Raw genomic sequence first — 17,682 nt, forward strand, 5'->3', positions numbered from 1 at the left:
GGGGGGGGGAGGGGAGATGATACTGGTCTCTGTCCTCCCTCAGGTTGCCGTTCGGCGAGGGCGGGGAACGAAGGATGCTAGTCTTGGCCGTGCTGTACCTCTTCACCTAGGTTGGAGTGGAGGCACTACGAGATCATCAGCTGGAAGGAAAAGTTTTGTTTTCCATGCAGCAGTATGTGGTATTATCTAGTCATACCCTGTAGATAGACATTAAATTTCGTATTTAATGCACGGGAACTACAAAGAGAAATAGATTGGAAGTGGTATTCTCGGTTTTACAGCAGCTAGCGAGCAGCAATGGAGTGTTTCAGAAGATGCGAAATGAACATAAGAAGTTAAAAATAGCGAATGGGCGACTGAAGGAACAAGTGCAAGAGGAAGTAGCGATGGCGCCACGAGAATTGCGGAGGAGAAAGAGGGGTTGGATAGCTGCTGGAGGAAGAATGATCAAAACAATATTTGTGACAGCGGATGCATAAGACGTGGTTCGGGCTAAATAGAAGAGCGGAGGCCACGAGAGAGTTGGCTGAAGGGAATACGTAGCGCAGTTGTAGCGTGGCATTTCACACGGATTGTGAGTTTGGAGAGCATTGTGGTGGACAGCACATACATGTCCCGACAGCTAGCTAGGGAAGTAATGAATTATGCCAGAACATCAGCTAGCACTCTAAACCGGGATATTGGCTCAGTTCAGGCACAAATGAAAGTGCTGGGTGCGAGAATAACGGTAACAAAACATTTGCAATCACCAGGGAATTGTGTCTGGGATGCAAGAGCGGATTTAACGACCTTGAAGGAAGCCACTCATCAGGCACTGTATGGGCAATTGAGTCCTGTCCTATTTTCACCCAAGCAATATCTGAAGGGATTGAGAAAGATGTGGAAAGAGTTACCACCGGAACTGCAGTTAATAGCAGAGCCTTATAATCAAAACCTGTCTTCATACCGTCATGGAGCAACTGAGGAGGAATGATCAGATACTGCATGGTTGCACGTATCAGTGAAAGTACCAGTGGCGATCAACCACGCATTGCTTAGAAGTTACATGGCACACACCTACCCAGTAACATTACAAACAGTAGGTAAGTTTGTGCAGATAAAGAGAGTGGTGTGTTACTAAAAACAGAAGATGGGGATCAGCATGCAGCAATGAGCGAAAAAGAATTGCAGCAATTTAAAAACGGGGTGGTCACCATATGTCCTACTCGCGAGATCCAGAAGGGAGGAAACGCGTGTACCATGCAGCTGTTCAGGGGCAAGGCAGAGGGTCAGCCATGCCGAAAGGAGGTGATGGAACAGAAGCCATACGTTCAGCAAGCGGGCCTTCACCGGGCATACTCGCTGAACGACAATGTAATAGCAGTAACGAGTTATTATTAACAAGGCAAGCTCATCGGGGTGAGATACTTTGAGCTAAGAGGCAGTGGGTTGCTAGTTAATGAAATCATGTGTAATATCACAGTACCAATTTTTCATTTGCCAGCTATGATGACGGGAGTTACTCACTTGAACATAACATAACCACAGCTGAACTGGCTAGACGGATCTTTGTAGATGTTCCCTAAGGAAAACCTTACCTGCCTAAATAATACCAGAGAATCAAATTTCATTCTCTGAATCAGTTCATAGCCGCGCATGAGAACGTATCACTGTATACCAACTAATGCAGCACGTTGAACAGTATCGAGACGGTAGACGACTGGTAATCGTAACCTTGAGTGTCGCATTTCCTAGCGCTATAGTGACTCTGATTTTGTTTTGCATAGTTTTTATTTATTTGAAACGGATAACCGTTCAGTAACCCGTTCCGTGGCTAATCCGGATTAGCCCTGGATCCCTTGAGTGTGAGATGGAAAGTATTTTTACAAAAGATGCATTTGTTAGACTCAAGGAAGGTTAGAAGCATGGAGAAAGCCACGTGCGGCCTGCGCCATGTGCGGTTGGCGCAGATACGGACAGCAGTGGATGTGATGAATGGGTTACAAGGAAGCAGCCATAAAGTTTAATGTAGTATAAGAAATGTATGCTTTTCAACATTCCTAGCCGAATATAATCTTCGGACTGTGTCACTTGTTTTGTAATTCAACGGTAGAAGCAGTTCACAGTGGGGAACCGGTCTTGAGCAAGACCGAGGAGTCAGCTCTTTCCTGTGGAGGGGGCATTGTAGCGCCACTACCTGGCCTTAGGCGACATTTGTAAGAAGCTGCGGTGGATCACTGCGTTAGCTACCACTGACTAGTAATAACAATGTGGCGACATGTAGATTGCAGCAACATGTAATCAAAAAATTGCGAGATGGACTACTTGTGCTCTGCGCACCCCGCAACGGTAATAGTCAGCGTGGGCAGGGTGGTGTTGGCAGACCAGGGCTAGAACTATGTTACAAGCTGCGTGACCGGGAGCTGGACAAAAGCGCAACAAATGCGCCTCAGAGCAGCATAAATAACTATGAATTTTGAGACACTGGCATTCTGAGCGCAGTGAATATTCATACTGATAACAAACAATGTAACTCCTTATTGGGTACAGTAAATGAAACATGCGTTATACCACATAAGCCTCTACTCATAAAGTTTTGAACCTTACATAAATAGTTGATATGGGTAAACCATTTAAATCACTTCATCATGTGCATCCCTGGTAATGCGCAAAATATCGAGCCGGTATTCAATCTTTTGCCTCACTTTCAGCAATATCTCTGGTGTTATTGTGCCAAAGGTATCTCTGATGCGTTGTTGCAATGTCACAAAATCAGGAAGTGCTGTTTTGTACACAATATCTTTCACGTACCCCTAAAGAAAGAAATCTTAGGGGAGTAATGTCAGGTGATCTCGGGAGTCATGGAATTGGTCCATTTCTGCCAAGACGCACTGAAGAATTACAATAGTTTTAAAAACAGATGTGTCGTACCATAAAGCGCTATATATAATCAGAGCTGAGTACTCTCAAGTTCTGTATCTTTTCAGCCAAGGCGCGGCAAAAGTAAATGCTAAGAGCCAATCCTCATTGTTCATTGTCTATATTAAACGAATAATGCTCTAAAAGCGGTTGTCTATGATCAGACTAGCTGCGATCGCGCCGCTCCTATGAATCAGAGGAAGTATAACTACGGGAACTAACTAAAAACGCCACATTAGCAAGTCTTAAGGTCGATAGAGAAGTATAATAGATCCTTGAATGTCTTACCATGTCGCAGACAGCATAAAAATATCTGCTGCGCCAGCGTGAATTGAACTGACGAGTACTTATTAGGAGCCATGTGTGGGAGGTGGTGCTAGCGCGAGTCTAGGATCGAACTGATGTTATCTGTGACAAGGAAGGTGGGGGTTTGCTCTACATGTTATATGGTCGTTAGGAATTTCTTTTTTAATAACATTTATATTCCCCACTCTTTTGGCTGCGAAACAACATAATCTCCGTTCAATGCGACGACCCTACGCCAGCTTACTGGAAGGGCCTGTATGCCCACACGTTACCACTCTACTCGTCGATGTCGGGACCAACGTCTTACTGCATCAATAATCTCCACGTCATCCACGTACTGCTTCCTGCATCTTCCACTGGGCTTAACAGATGGAAGTCGGAAAGCGCGAGGTCTGGGCTGTAGGGTGGATGAGGAAGAACAGTCCAGTGACGTTTTGTGAACTCCTCTCAGGTGCGCAGACTTGGGTGAGACCTAGAGTCGTCATGGAGAAGGAGAAGTTCATTTGAATTTCTATAGCGACGAACACGCTGAAGTCGTTTCTTCAATTTGATGAGGGTAGCACAATAACTTCAGAGTTGATCGTTGCGCCATGAGAGAGGACATCAAGCAGAATAACCCCTTCAGAGTTCCAGAAGACCATCGCCTTGACTTTATCTGCTGAAGGTGCGCCTTTGAACATTTTCTTCGAAGGACAGGTGGTGAGGCGCCGCTCCATGGGATTGCCATTTTGTGTCCGGTTCGAAGTAAAGAGTTTGTGTTTGATCGCCTGTGTCAACATTCGGCAATCGCTATCAGTGCAAGCAATTCCTCACGGATAGTACTTCGTTGCTCTTTACGATCTTCTGTTGGCAGCGACGAACCCAGCGGGCGCCCACCTTTGAATACCCCAACTGGTGGATCAGTGTGTCAGCACTGCCAACAGAGACGTCCAGTTGAGCAGCGAAGTGTTTGACTGTGATACGTCGATCATCTTGAGTGATAATGCCGACACGTTCCAACATTGCAGGGGTCACAGTTTACAGTTTCGTGAGGCCGGTCAGCACGCGGGGGATCGGACAGCTTTGGGCGACGTTGTTGCGATGAAGATGTCCAACGACACGCCGTGCTTTTGTTCACTGCCAGGTCTGGTTGGTTGGTTTTTGGGGGTTGAAGGGACCAGACTATAAAGGCCATCGGTCCCTTTTTCCATTATCATGAAACACCCACAAGGAAGAAAAACAAACAACGGAGATGACAAGGGACGACCGAGAACAAGAAAGACATAGACAAAGGCCAGAAAAGAGGAATTAAAAGCACACAGATTATTACAGTGGTTGGCCGACCATGGAGACAAAAAAAGGAAAAGCCAACCACCAAGAGACACACTAAAAACCCCAATCTAAAACCGTAGGCCAAAGGCCAGACTCAACACAAAAAAAGAGACAAACCCTCAGATCGAGCGATAAAAGCCCCCTGCTGTAATAAAACTCAAAACTAAGCCTGCCATTGCATCGTCATCCGATAAAAGTGCAGGGAGCGTATCAGGCAGCGCAAACGTCTGCCTGAGCGCAGTTAAAAGCGAACAGGCCAACAAGATGTGGACCACTGTCAACGCTGATCCACAGCGACATACAGGTGAGATCTCGCGGCGCAATATATGACCATGCGTCAGCAAGGTGTGGCCAGTGCGTAGCCGGCAGAGTACATCGGAGTCCTTGCGAGAGGCTCGCAAGGAGGAGCGCCACACACCGGTGGTCTCCTTGACGACCCGAAGTTTGCTGGATGAAGGCAGGGTGCGCCATTCATCACTTCAGGTATTAAGTACCTTCTGCCGGAAAACTGACTGGAGATCACACTCCAAAAGGCCAATCTCCAGGTCCGGTGCACGGACAGCCTGTTTGGCCAGCGTGTCAACATATTCATTACCCGGTGTGACGCCGCTTACCTCCTTCTTTACTCGCCTGGAGGATACGCAGGTCCGCAGCTCCTGGTCGTGCGGTAACGTTCCCGCTTCTAGCGCCCGGGTTCCCAGGTTCGATTCCCGGCGAGGTCAGGGATTTTCTCTGCCTTGTGATGACTGAGTGTTGTGTGATGTCCTTAGGTTAGTTAGGCCGATATTACACTATCAAATTTCTTTGTCAAAGATATTTGATGGTGTAATAGGAACTTTGTCAAATGTCGTCCAATATTTGATCAAATCTAGGGCCTCGCTGTAGATTTGATAAAAGAAATCGCTTGTCTTCTGTTCACTGCAATGTGACATGTTACCACATGGAGCGCTAGCATCGCTGCAGCGTTCTGTCGTCTGTAGTGTTTTTATAAACATTGGCGGTAAATACAATTTATGTGTGCCCTACAACTACAAAATTAATAGAGATGTATGAAGCTGGTGGGGAGCTTTACAACGTGAGGCACCCTGAATACAAAAATAGATTAAGGAGATTGGAGACCTGACCTGACCTGACCTGACCTAACCTAACGTTACCCTCTCCTGTAGCAAGGAATCGGAGTGTTACAGTGAGACTGTCTTCTGAAGATGTAGCAGTTATTAAGTGAATATTGTGCTTTGTGATATGAGGATACGCTTCACTGAGTACGTACAGAAATGTATGCTCATCCATTCTTAAGTAATTGATGTACAACTTGACGTCTTCCACTGTAAGCTCACGTAACAAGTTTTGTTGAATGCCGTGTCGTCGTAAAACCCACGGCTTCACCCAGATTAGATTAGTTTTTCGTTCCATATATCCGTGCTGAGAATATCCTCGTGGATGTGGAACATGTCAATTTTTTTAAGCTGAAATAACAATACTAATAGTATGAATAAATACAATACATCATTTGTTTCTATTAAAAATGTCGTCAATGGAGTAGAAAGAGTTGGCCACTAGTAAGTCTTTAAGGCTCCTTTTACACTGATCTTTATTTATAACCAAATTTTTTATGTTTGCTGACAAATTATTGAAGATGAGTGTTCCTGAGTAGTGGACCCCTTTTTCAACTAAAGTAAGTGCTTTTAAGTCCTTGTGCAGATCATTTTGTTCGTGGTATTGTATGTAGGAACTGAGTTGTTTGTTGGAAAAAGATATATATTATTTAGGACAAATTTCATTAAGGAGTAAATATACTGAGTGACAGTAGTTAGTTTACCCAGTTCTTTGAAGAGGTTTCTGCAGGACGTCCGTGAATTTACTCCACAAATAATACGTATTACACGCTTTTAGACTCTGAAAACTTTTGTTTGACTCAAAGAGTTACCCCAAAATATTATACCATATGACATCATGGAATGAAGGTAGGCAAAGTATGCAACCTTTTTCATTTTAATGTTGCCTATGTCTGCTAACACTCGAATTGCAAATACAGATTTGTTCAAGCGTTTCTGCAGTTCTGTGGTGTGCTCCTCCCAACAGAATTTATTATCAAGTTGTAATCCCAGGAATTTAAGACTGTCAACCTCGTATGTATGGTTCCTTTTTTCCCACACTTCTTTTCAGCATGTGCACACAATGCAATTGCGGTACGTGCAACTGCTGAGGTGAATAACAAGTTGTTGTCAGCCATCTTGAACTTTGACGAAAAATTTGATGACAGTGTAATACCCCTTCTAGCGCTACGTCAAAGATCTTTGTCAAATATATTTGACGGAATATTTGATCACTTCTTTGATCAAATCTTTGACAAAGAAATTTGATAGTGTAATACCGGCCTTAGGTTTAAGTAGTTCCAAGTTCTAGGGGACTGATGACCATAGATGTTAAGTCCCATAGTGCTCAGAGCCATTTGAACCATTTTTCTTTTTCTTTCTTTTTTTTCGTAACGATGTTCGTCCCCGTCGGTATGACGTGGAACAGTACCTGTAACTCTCGTAAGAACACAACTACTCTCGTGGTTTATAAATATTCTGTTATCTGTCCGCAACAGCCTTCTCAGCTTGTGCGAACTGGTAAACTGCAGTCATTTATTTTTATTTTTATGCTCAGTTAGTTCAGTGACGAAATAAAATCTTGATTCTTGATTTCATCACTACGGTCGTTTTTCACATCATACATAGCGAGGATGAAATTTTGCTGTCTACTATTCCGTTGCTATGGCGTTGCTACGTCAAGTTATTAACAACGGTCCGACGTAACTCCAGAGATAACTTACGTTGGAGTAAATGTTATTTTAATACGCGGAATACTGCTTTAAACTAATCACTTTTCACTGTCCGTTATTCATGTACTCACTTAGTCACTTAAAATGTTTAAAGAGTCAATCAACTTGCATTAATACACATTGTATTGTCCGTTTAATGAGTTAGGCGACACGTAAGATTTATGTTTTGACTCAGAGTTTATTGTTCTTTCTGTAATTAATTGTTTGTCCCTACAACACACGCACACCGATATATCATTCAAGATTAACCTCTGTCCAGTTCAGTAACCGGTGACGCTGACGACAATTTTTGACTAATCGGCGTACCTGTCTTTCTTCGTGTCTTCGTTTTATTGTGTCCTACTCAAGACTACGAATTGTTTTTCTGTCGTTGATCCATTGCTCTCAAGGTTTTTAACTGTTCACCAGTACGAAGGCTAAGTCCTACAAACCAATATCACACAACTGAAGTCTAACACTCGTCTTACTATACCGTCGCATTGAGAACGGTAAAAATTAACTTTCATCAGTCGAATGACTGAGCAATACTTCAGTCTCCACGTCACGAATTATCAAACTTCCAAAACTGAAACAATTTATTAGCGTTTCCGTCCAGACAACTATCGCAAATTTTCGATGCGGCTACAACGCTCTTCCATGGTACATGTTATCTTTGACTGAATTACTTTCTTGGATTTAACCTTCGTTCATATGAGTTTGAATTTATTCTATAGATGTTTGATAAAGAATGTATGATAATCGTTTCCTTTTATGTCACCTCTTTGTATTTTGTTCTCAGTATTTGAATGACATAGATGTTAATCAAAATATTACCATTCTAGATTTTATCGACAATAGTTGCCGTCACTGTCAAGATGACTCACTTCCCTACTTGAGTTTCCACAAAGTTTGTTAATTGGGGTTTTCTGTCCTTGGGGAGTTCCACCGGGATGCCGACATGACCCGGGATCCACATAAAAACCACGGAGTGGCCGCAACGGGCAAGAGTATGGATGGACGCCGGATAGCCATCACCAGACAAGAGCGAGGAAAACACTAGTTGATAGCTCATAAACCGCTCAGGGAGTCACTACAGATAGCAAGGGACTCACCTGAGCAGGAGCGAATATACTCTAGGGCGCGAGAGATGGCTACCAGCTTGGCAGTGAAAACACTGCAGCCAGCTGGCAATGAGTGTTGTTCAAAATGATCTCGACCATCAACCATCGAACCGTCGGTATAGACCACGTCAGAGCCGTGAGGCGGCGGGATGAAAAGAAAGCGGCGGTGGAGGGCCTCAGGAGGGACTGAGTCCTTCGGGCCCTATACCAAATCCAGCTGAAGGCATGGGCGGGGCACACACCACCACCTGGAAAAGAGATGGGAGAGGGAAAACTCAAGCCCAGAGAGAAGAGCCCGGACACCCTGACAGGGGCCGCTGTTCTGGAAGATGGACGACCAAGTTAGGGAACAGGAGATGGTAATTTGGATGCCTGGGCAAGCTACAAACATGTGCAGCATAAGTGGCCAGTAGTCGTTGGCGCCGGATCAGCAATGGAAGAACACCAGCCTCCGCAAGTATGCTGTTTCAGGGCTCGTGCAGAAAGCTCCAGTTGCAAGTCGGATCAACCCCAACCTGAATGGCGATGACGAACCGTAAGCCAGGCTCCCACGATCGAGACGGGACTGAATCAACGCCTGATACAATCGTAGAAGAGTAGACCGATCGGCACCCCAGCTGGTGAAAAAATGTGGAACGCTTCATGGTTTTGCGTTTCATCCTTGTGCAGGGGCCATCCTAATCTTCTCTGTATCGTTCCAATTTTAGTATATGTACCGCCGAAGCGAATACCTGCCAGGTCTCTGTAGACTTTCTGCAAGTGCCTATGGATATCTGCTCTGATTTTCAGCCCCCCCCCCCCCCAAAAAAAAAAAAAACTTAATGACAGCTCTCTGCTTGGAACACGCCTCCGTTACAGACGCCATTTTGAAGGCTACGTATAGCGCCGCCACCTATCGGAACTTCATGAAACTACATGGACTGAAGTGGGAATTTATCACCATGTCCCACACAAACTATGCATTATTTTTTCTTTTCAACCAAAATTGGTCGAGAAAAAAAAGTGTTGCATTACTTGGACGTCCGTCATAGTTCTTTGTTCGAACGATTTACGGTACACTTCGATTAAAAAAGAAGCTAACTCAGCTGTTAAATAGGATAGAATCTGACAGGAAACCCATAAGGGCTTGGAGTCTTGTCCAGTGATGCCAATTTCAGTTCCTTTTTATCGTCATTAACGCGTATACCTTTATCACCCATCATTGCAGTGACGCTAGACTTGAACTACGATGTATGAGCGCCTGGGCTGTACTTGTAACTTGGGTTTCATGGACAGTGTTTGTGTTTTATCAGACACGGCTTTTTTTTTAATGAGATCTGCTGTGGTAGTCGCTGAAGGCTTCATGCATTGCACTTCTGACATTCGAACTTGTTTCATTTATCATATTTCTATCTATAGCACTGTGATTTGTGTTACATATTTTGTTCAGTACTCGCTGTTTCTTTTATAATGGTTTTACAATGACTGCATACCACGAAGAGTCCCTCCAATCATTAACTGCTCTATCTAGTGCTCGGTCAACTCGCCTTCTAAACTTGAGGCAAAGTTTCCCTGTTTGCTCTAATTCACCGCTAAATGTTCCGAGCTCCTGCTTGAAATATGACATTACTTCCTCTTTATCTAGTTTACTGAACGTGTAAATCTTTCAGCTTATCTTGGTTTGATCTTTGTTCCCAAGGAGTCACCGTTGCTCCAATTCCCTCATGTTCACAGGTACCATTTTCGTTGTGAACATCTTCAAAGACATTTGGTCTATATGTTACCATTAAATTTAAAATATTTCCGTCATGTATGGTCTTCAAAAACTTCTGTTCCAAGTAGAATTCAGATAAAGCATTCAGTATAATTTCTCAGTAGTCTATATCTTGCCAAGCCCACCATTTACAAAACTGTAAATATCCCAGTTGATTGTTGGATGAATAAAGCCTCCTACAATGACGATAGTACAACTGGGAATTATATGTCTGTGTCATCGAGTTAAAGTTTTTCCTAACGTTTTCATTTACTTCTTTGAAGAGTCTGGTGGTCAATTGGAGGAGTTATAAGTTTATGCCCAGTCTTGATACTGAGTCTTACGCAAACCTTCTCGCACGCCACTTCTATTTTACTGTGGATTTGAGTTTATTGTCTACTGTTACGAATACATCACCTTCATTTTCCGTTAGCCTATCCTTTCCATATACGCTTAGATCTACCCCAAAAATCTCATTGCTCTCAATCTTGGATTTTAGCCACGTTTATTTACCTAGTATTATACGAGCTCCTCTGCTTTTTAGGAGTTCTTCAAACTGTTGGACGTTGTTACAGATGTTATGGCATACGATACTATGGCATACAATACAGTGTGAAATTACCATTTGTGAGGACACATAGCCAGGAGACGCTCCGATACAGCGTCCAGTTGACGTTCGTGTGAGAGAAAACTGTCTCTGCCGAATACTGTTCCCATACTTCTTTATATTTTTGTTCAGTGGACAAGTAAATACACAAATGACTAAACCTAAAAAATGGAGTGAAATATAATATTGCGGGAATAAAACCGAAGATTAAACCAAATAAGGCAACAAAGTACACAGACATATTTTGTCTTATTTTTTACGCGAAAGAAGCTGTGCTTTCTTCTTTTCTTAGTAATGTAGTGAGAACCCGCCAGGTTAGCGGAGCGCGCTAACGCTCTACTTCCTGGACTCAGGGAGGCGCACCGGCCCCGGATCGAATCCGCCCGGCGTATTAACGACGAGGGCCGATGTGTCGGCCATCCTAGATGTGGTTGTTAGGTGGTTTTCCACATCCCCCAAGGTGAATACCTGGCTGGTCCCCACATCCCGCCTCAGTTACACGGCTCGCAGACATCTGAACATTTTCGCACTATTCCATGGATTACACTAGTCGCAGACAGTTGGAATACACTAATTCCTTCCTGCGGGGTATGGGGTGGCGGCAGGAAGGGCATCCGGCCACCACTTCAACTAACATTGCCACACCCGGTTAACCATGCCAACCCTGCGTATCCGCGGGAAAAACGGCACAAGCCCAAGTTAGTAATATAGTGAGAAATCAATAATGTAATCTGTAGATATGCATATCTTTCGAAACTGAATTATGACCACTAAACATTTGCGGGCTTGTAATGTAATTCGGCTTAGAGCGGCAATTTTGTATGTATTGGACACTTGTGCAGTTCACACGGTCCCAAAAATTACACACACTAGACTGAAGACAATGTTTCTTTGACTTCTGGTGCAAACTCATCACACACCGCCAAGGAGGTTCAGATCACAGTCTCCTTGCAGCTGGCGTGGGCGGTGTGGGAGGGGGTACCTTACTGACGTCAACATTTAAGATACGTAGATGGTATATCGGTCTTCTCACTACCTGATAATGTGTATAAAGTGTTATTCCAAGCAGTTTCAATGATATCGTTAATAATTTCAAAAAAATGCTTAAAATTTGTGAAACATTCAACTGAGGATTTGTGTAGCAAAACTGTTCATTTTTCATTCCACATTTCTGGCGTTACATTTCAGAAATAGTGTTTTCTGTACGTCAGTACAATCTGCGTGTAAGGGGCGAAACTATAAATTTGAGAATATTATTTAAGGTAACCATCACATAACAATAAGTAGCAAGACATTCATCAGTTCCTCACCGAACCATACTCGTTCTCCGTGAATTTCCGTGGCGTCACAACTGGTCTCTACATCATATAATATGTGATTCATTAGTCCTAATTAGATGCAAAAAACTAATTTTGAGACCATAACGATGGTAGACAGTGAAAATCTCGTAACTCCATTTTGTTAAATTTTACACGAGAAGCAGAACGTTTTTTAAAAAAAAAAATGAATGAAGTGTTGCAAATAATGTTGCTTCATGTGTAAATATATAGTAGAAGCCTAGTTATTGACAGATTAGAGAACTCCATACTCTTTCAAATCTCTTATTTACAGCGGAGTTACTGGAACCACGATGTTTTCATTGCCCACCATCGATATTCGTTTTCAAATGCAGTGGAGCGATTTATTCCCTCAGTATTCAGAAATAAAGATGAATTTATAAACAAACGTTCGCTTGAGAATAATCTCAAATGGCTGCTTTAATGCGGCCTGTTTGATCGATTTCTGGTGAGTCATTAGGAGAGGGATTTAATCCCCCCCCCCCCCCCCCCCATTTCACAGAATACTACCATTTTATTGTAAATGAGAACACTAGACACGGAAGTTCACATTTGCGTGTGCAGGCAAATGGACCGTAACTTATTGTCCTTACTGCCCTACCAGTTAGCGATGTATCATCAGCATAATCGCGTGTACACGGAAGCGCTTATCGTGTTTCCATAAGTATTGCGTCACTGCATCGTTGGCAAGACTGTGAACGCAAATTGAAGCGGGCGTATTGTTTAAGAAACAACGTCTGGCAACTCACGTATTCGTGGCATGTATCTTATCAATGGAGAGGATAAGAGTTTGTGCTGTATGTTCAGTGGAATAGGTGAAAACGCCGCCTCCGCTGTGCGCAGGCGCTAAAGAACAATATCGTAGGACTCACGAAGCAAATAAACTGTGTTGTTGTTAGTGTTTACTGTAGCATAAGATGTGAAACATGGAAGACAACTATGAAGAAATATCCGACCGCGGTTGCCCCTACGCGTGTTGCCGCAGAGGTAAGTGGAAGAAAGATTAACTTGTACGAAAACGTCAGGATTGCAGTCCTGGATTTTGTCTCAGTTATGTTTTAGTAATCGCAGATGCCTCGCATGTAGCGTTTTAGTTTGTCATACCGTTAACTCTCCGTGGCAATTGTGGGAATCACGGACAGTTTGAACTGTAAACGATAAATATTTGTTTGTCGTTTTGTGACGTGTATTACGAGGAAAATGCTACCAGCGTTGTGGTTGTGGCTGCGAAGTCATCGGATTACAGCAGGCTGCTGTCTACTGTCATCTGTGGTAATGGCTGCCGCGGGCGGTAGCAGCTGTTTGTGTTGGAAGTGCGTGCGTTCTAAACAGCATTTTGTTGGTGTTTTATGTGTCTGAGAATCGTCATATAGGAAGTGAATGAATATCCTTGGACAACATCAATGACCGAAGATCACACATTACCCAAAGGACAGTTACTAACCGAAGAGAAAAGTCGAGCAAATTCTGTTGTGTCGCTGTCATCGTCTGGTGTGTCAGACGAAGTCAGCATATTGCCAGAAGTGACTTTCGCGCCGGGTTCAAACAATAGTGGCACAATTGATTCCCCACGGGTTAATAGAGAAAACCAGCCGCTCTTAGGGCGGATGGAATTGGATGTCACATTCAATAACTTTCCGGGTGAGTGATACTTGTGTACAGCTAATTTCACTTTGCTGTGTCGAAAACAGGTAAGGTTAGTTTGTTAAGTAGCATGACATGTTCAGTTTAATCTTATTTCGTTAGTGTATCGTGTAGATCTAACATGGTGCATTGACAATCAGTCGAGAATCTGTTGTGACACACTCTTTGCACACAACATTCAAAAACTCTGAGCTCTTGATTTTTTCTTGATGTATTGTTAAAGATGTATGGTCTCCTACTTTTGATATCAGAAATAAATGTTTGGTGCATTATAATAAATTCAAGTTTGAGTGTTAGATCTTAATAGATAAATCTTCATACTTTTAACAAAGACACATTTCGTGCAACCTATATTGAATTCCATAACATGCAGGTAGGCTGTATGTTTTAAAAAGCAAGTCATAACGGCATAGCTGAAGGAAGAGTAGACCATATACTATGAGGAAATAGAGAGGAGTAAAATACAGTTGATCATATAATATGAGGGAGCGGAGAGGGGGAAACGACAAGTAATGTTACATAATGTTTTACATATCGTTGCCTTTTTATAAAAGAACTTACCACTGAGAGGTTCCATTGTATTGCCAGCAAAACTTTTGTTGTATTGTATAGTGTTCCAACAATTTATTTATATTCTTGATATACATTTTATGTACTATGCTAAAAGACCCTTTTGAAATGGTTGTTGTCAGTATTTAGCAGCTTCTCTAACTTACGCAGACTGTGAACATGTCAACTTAAGAACTGAAACCTACAACTTACATGTTATCTTCAAACATGTAAACTGTTAGGCAAGACATGACAACTATAATAAACATTCTAGTACAATGAAAGTGTCAACATCCATTTTGGGACTTTCGACAATTCATATACAGTTTGTGAATAGGTATTTAAAATGGATTATTTTAGTAGAGAGTGGTCCTTTCAAACCATAGTGTTGTCTTCAGAGCCTAAACGGACACTTGAAGAGTGATCATTATTTGGTAATTAGAAAAACTGCATATCTGAGGATGTTACAGTTTTTTGTGTATAACATCACAATGAAATTCCCTTTTTATGTCTATTCTGCTGATATATGTGCCGTTTCTTTAATGATTAGTTTCCTAGTTAAATGATTTTTAATGTAAGTCCAAAATGATAAATCTGACAAGATTTAGCTGTGATATGTGCTAAAGAACTTTTTGTGTTTATATAAAAGTTGAATATTGGGATATTCAGATTTTCTTTCCATTGTATTGATAATGGTTTAACCCAAAAAGTCTGGTTTAAGTTTGTAATATATTTGCACTTTTTGGTTTCAGATGATCCCCAGTTTTCAGAACTTGTGCGACAGGCAGAATACGCTATAGACAATGGAATATACCCCGAAAGAATTTACCAAGGATCAAGTGGAAGTTACTTTGTTAAAAATCCTGCAGGTGTAAGTAGTGATACTCTAAACAGTGGAAGTACCAGCACCTATTGGAACTGTTACCAGATGTTTGCTTGGTTATTTTGCATTTTCCATAATTTGCAACATATTCCATAAGAACCACACTGTCAAAATGTTCATAGTTGTTTTACCAGTGTTCCGAGAGTTAACTTACGGTTGGGTAAATCTAATACGCATGTGCATCAGGGTTATATATCTCAGAAAAAACAACTTAGAGACACACTAAGATGTGCATATGATTCTTTGAATTGTAATGTTTTGATTAAATGAATTTTTGCATTCAGTCACAGGCTGTGAGAAAGGATTGTTAATAACAGGTGGGCACAAACATTGTTTACCCCTACATTCTTTAAAGTGAAAAAAGTGGTAACAATAAAATAAAACACAAGTTTGTTGTTTGTAAATCTGTGGTGTTAAAATAAAATTATGAGAAAATCAAAAACAGAGTGGAAGTGCAGAAGTTTATACCATGGATATAATGAGAGATTGTCATAAATTTATTACTGTGTCTCACAAAGTGTCCAATGCTTACAGAAAATTATTGGAGTTTTCAAACCAAAGGATGAGGAACCTTATGGAAGACTGAATCCCAAGTGGACTAAATGGATGCATAAACTGTGTTGTCCGTGTTGCTTTGGACGGTCATGCCTTATACCAAACCAAGGATACCTTTCTGAAGCAGGTGCCAGTTTGGTGGACCAGAAACTGCAACTGAAAGTAGTACCTAAGACTAAGGTATGTAACTGAAGATTCTGAAAAGTGGGAAGTTGTCAAAAGTGCAAGAAAAGTTGTACAGTGGTTTAGTAGTGTAAATTCTGTTTTGTAATGGCATTGATATGGTCATCAGAGTCTAAAAAGTGGTTATTGCTCATTTTTCTGTACACACGCTATATATGACAACATGAAACAGAAACATTGTTCATTGTGTGATAATTTAGCATGAAACTGTTCATAATGTCGTAGATCCGGATTTGAAACAATGATATAAGATTTATGTATAATCTAAAATAGGCTAGCCTATAAGAGGCTACTGTGTAGTATTGGACCCGTTCGCTGAAATCTTATCTGTGATGACAGACATTTGTGTAGCGAAGGCCAATGTGTAGGTTAGTTTGGAAGATGATCCTTTGATTGTGCTTTGGTGAAGCCAACAAATGTGAATGTGAAATAAAGGTAGCTGTAACAGATTAATTTTAAGCATAGCCTGGATGTGTTTGGATCCATGCCACATTTAATGAACATTCCATTACAAAAACTAAAAGTGTGATGTATGTTCAGAAAACCAAATAATATAACAGACAAGTCTCTGCTAAGTTTTTGATACATATTATATACATGTATCGTACACAAACTTCAAAAACTGCAAAAGGGGACTACTACATACCTTTTACCCTTATAAGAGTTGAGTACAGTAATGTGAAGATTTGCCAGGAACAACAAGTGGTTTGGATTCTATGTTAAAACATAGATCCTTTTTTCTCATTATTATTACGGGGGTAGATTAGGGATGTGCAATTTGATGAAGTGGCATATAGTTCAAAGACTTGCACTTTACGACCACTATCATCTGTATAAATTAAACCCTTAACTTTTGGAACACCCTATATATGCTAAACAACTTCAAAGAAAAATAATACAGTAGAGCAGAATCAGTCACCGATAAGATAATTTTTATTTTTGTGTTAACTTTGCTGTCTGTCAAGTGTTTCACATCATTGGCTTGATGATGCAGCTGAAAAAAAAAAAAAAAAAAAAAAAAAAAAAAAAAAAAAAAAAAAAAAAAAAAAAAAAAAAAAAAAAAAATGTTATGAGGTGATTATGTCTAAGAAAAGCAACACATGTACATGATGAATTACATATGCTGCTGGCAACACCCAATAAGAATAGTGTATAAGGAAAGCAAGAAGACCCAAAGAGCAGCAACACATTTCATTACAGTTTCATTCAGTAAGCTTGAAAGAGCCATGGAGGTTCCCAGCCAACTCCAGTGGCAGACGCTGAGAGGCAGCCTTTCTACATCATGGTGTGATTTAGGGTGCAATTTACTATTATAGTTGCGACAATGTACATTCATAGGATCATCCACTAATATGTTGCTTCTTCCTACATGTGTCTCTCGAAATGACCAAGAGGCTTACTGAAATCATTCGTTCAGTGGGTATGCCTGGGTGCCGCATTCAGCATGTTGAAGAGGCTATTCCTGCAGCTATTGAAGGTACAAGGTACAGCCAACAGCAGATTGTGCATATGTTGGAACAAATGATGCCTGTCATCTGGACTCCGAGGTCATCCTTGGCTAATTACAGTGAATGACAGAGAAGGTTGAGAAGACCAGTCTTGTGCCTGGAGTTTCAACGAAGCTCCCAATTTGCAGTATTGTCCCAAAACTGATCATGTTCTTTTGGTTCTGCACCGAGTGGAAGAATGGAACCAGAGTCTTCGAAGATTCGGTGACAAGCTAGGCTGCGACTTAATGAACTTGTGCCTT

The 17,682-nt window shown here is 41.6% G+C and overlaps 1 protein-coding gene and 1 non-coding gene across 3 annotated transcripts in view; one reads left to right on the forward strand and one right to left on the reverse strand.

The window, feature by feature from the left end:
* Positions 1-9,066: 9,066 nt before the first annotated feature.
* Positions 9,067-9,173, reverse strand: LOC124796959. The gene has a single exon (XR_007016852.1). It is a non-coding gene; the product is annotated as a U6 spliceosomal RNA (small nuclear RNA).
* A 3,616-nt stretch (positions 9,174-12,789) lies between these two features.
* Positions 12,790-17,682, forward strand: part of LOC124795458 (phosphatidylinositol 4-kinase type 2-beta) — a 44,691-nt gene continuing 39,798 nt past the window's right edge. The window contains exons 1-3 of one of the 2 annotated variants that reach the window (XM_047259486.1): positions 12,790-13,105; positions 15,064-15,182; positions 15,729-15,929. In XM_047259486.1, the coding sequence (XP_047115442.1) occupies positions 13,045-13,105; positions 15,064-15,182; positions 15,729-15,929 (381 nt within the window). In that variant the 5' untranslated portion in view covers positions 12,790-13,044. Of the gene's footprint in view, positions 13,106-13,264; positions 13,760-15,063; positions 15,183-15,728; positions 15,930-17,682 lie in introns of those variants that run through there. The other variant, XM_047259485.1, reaches the window with a different exon arrangement.

Source organism: Schistocerca piceifrons, chromosome 4 (genome assembly GCF_021461385.2).
Source record: "Schistocerca piceifrons isolate TAMUIC-IGC-003096 chromosome 4, iqSchPice1.1, whole genome shotgun sequence".
Taxonomy (NCBI): Eukaryota; Metazoa; Arthropoda; class Insecta; order Orthoptera; family Acrididae; genus Schistocerca; species Schistocerca piceifrons.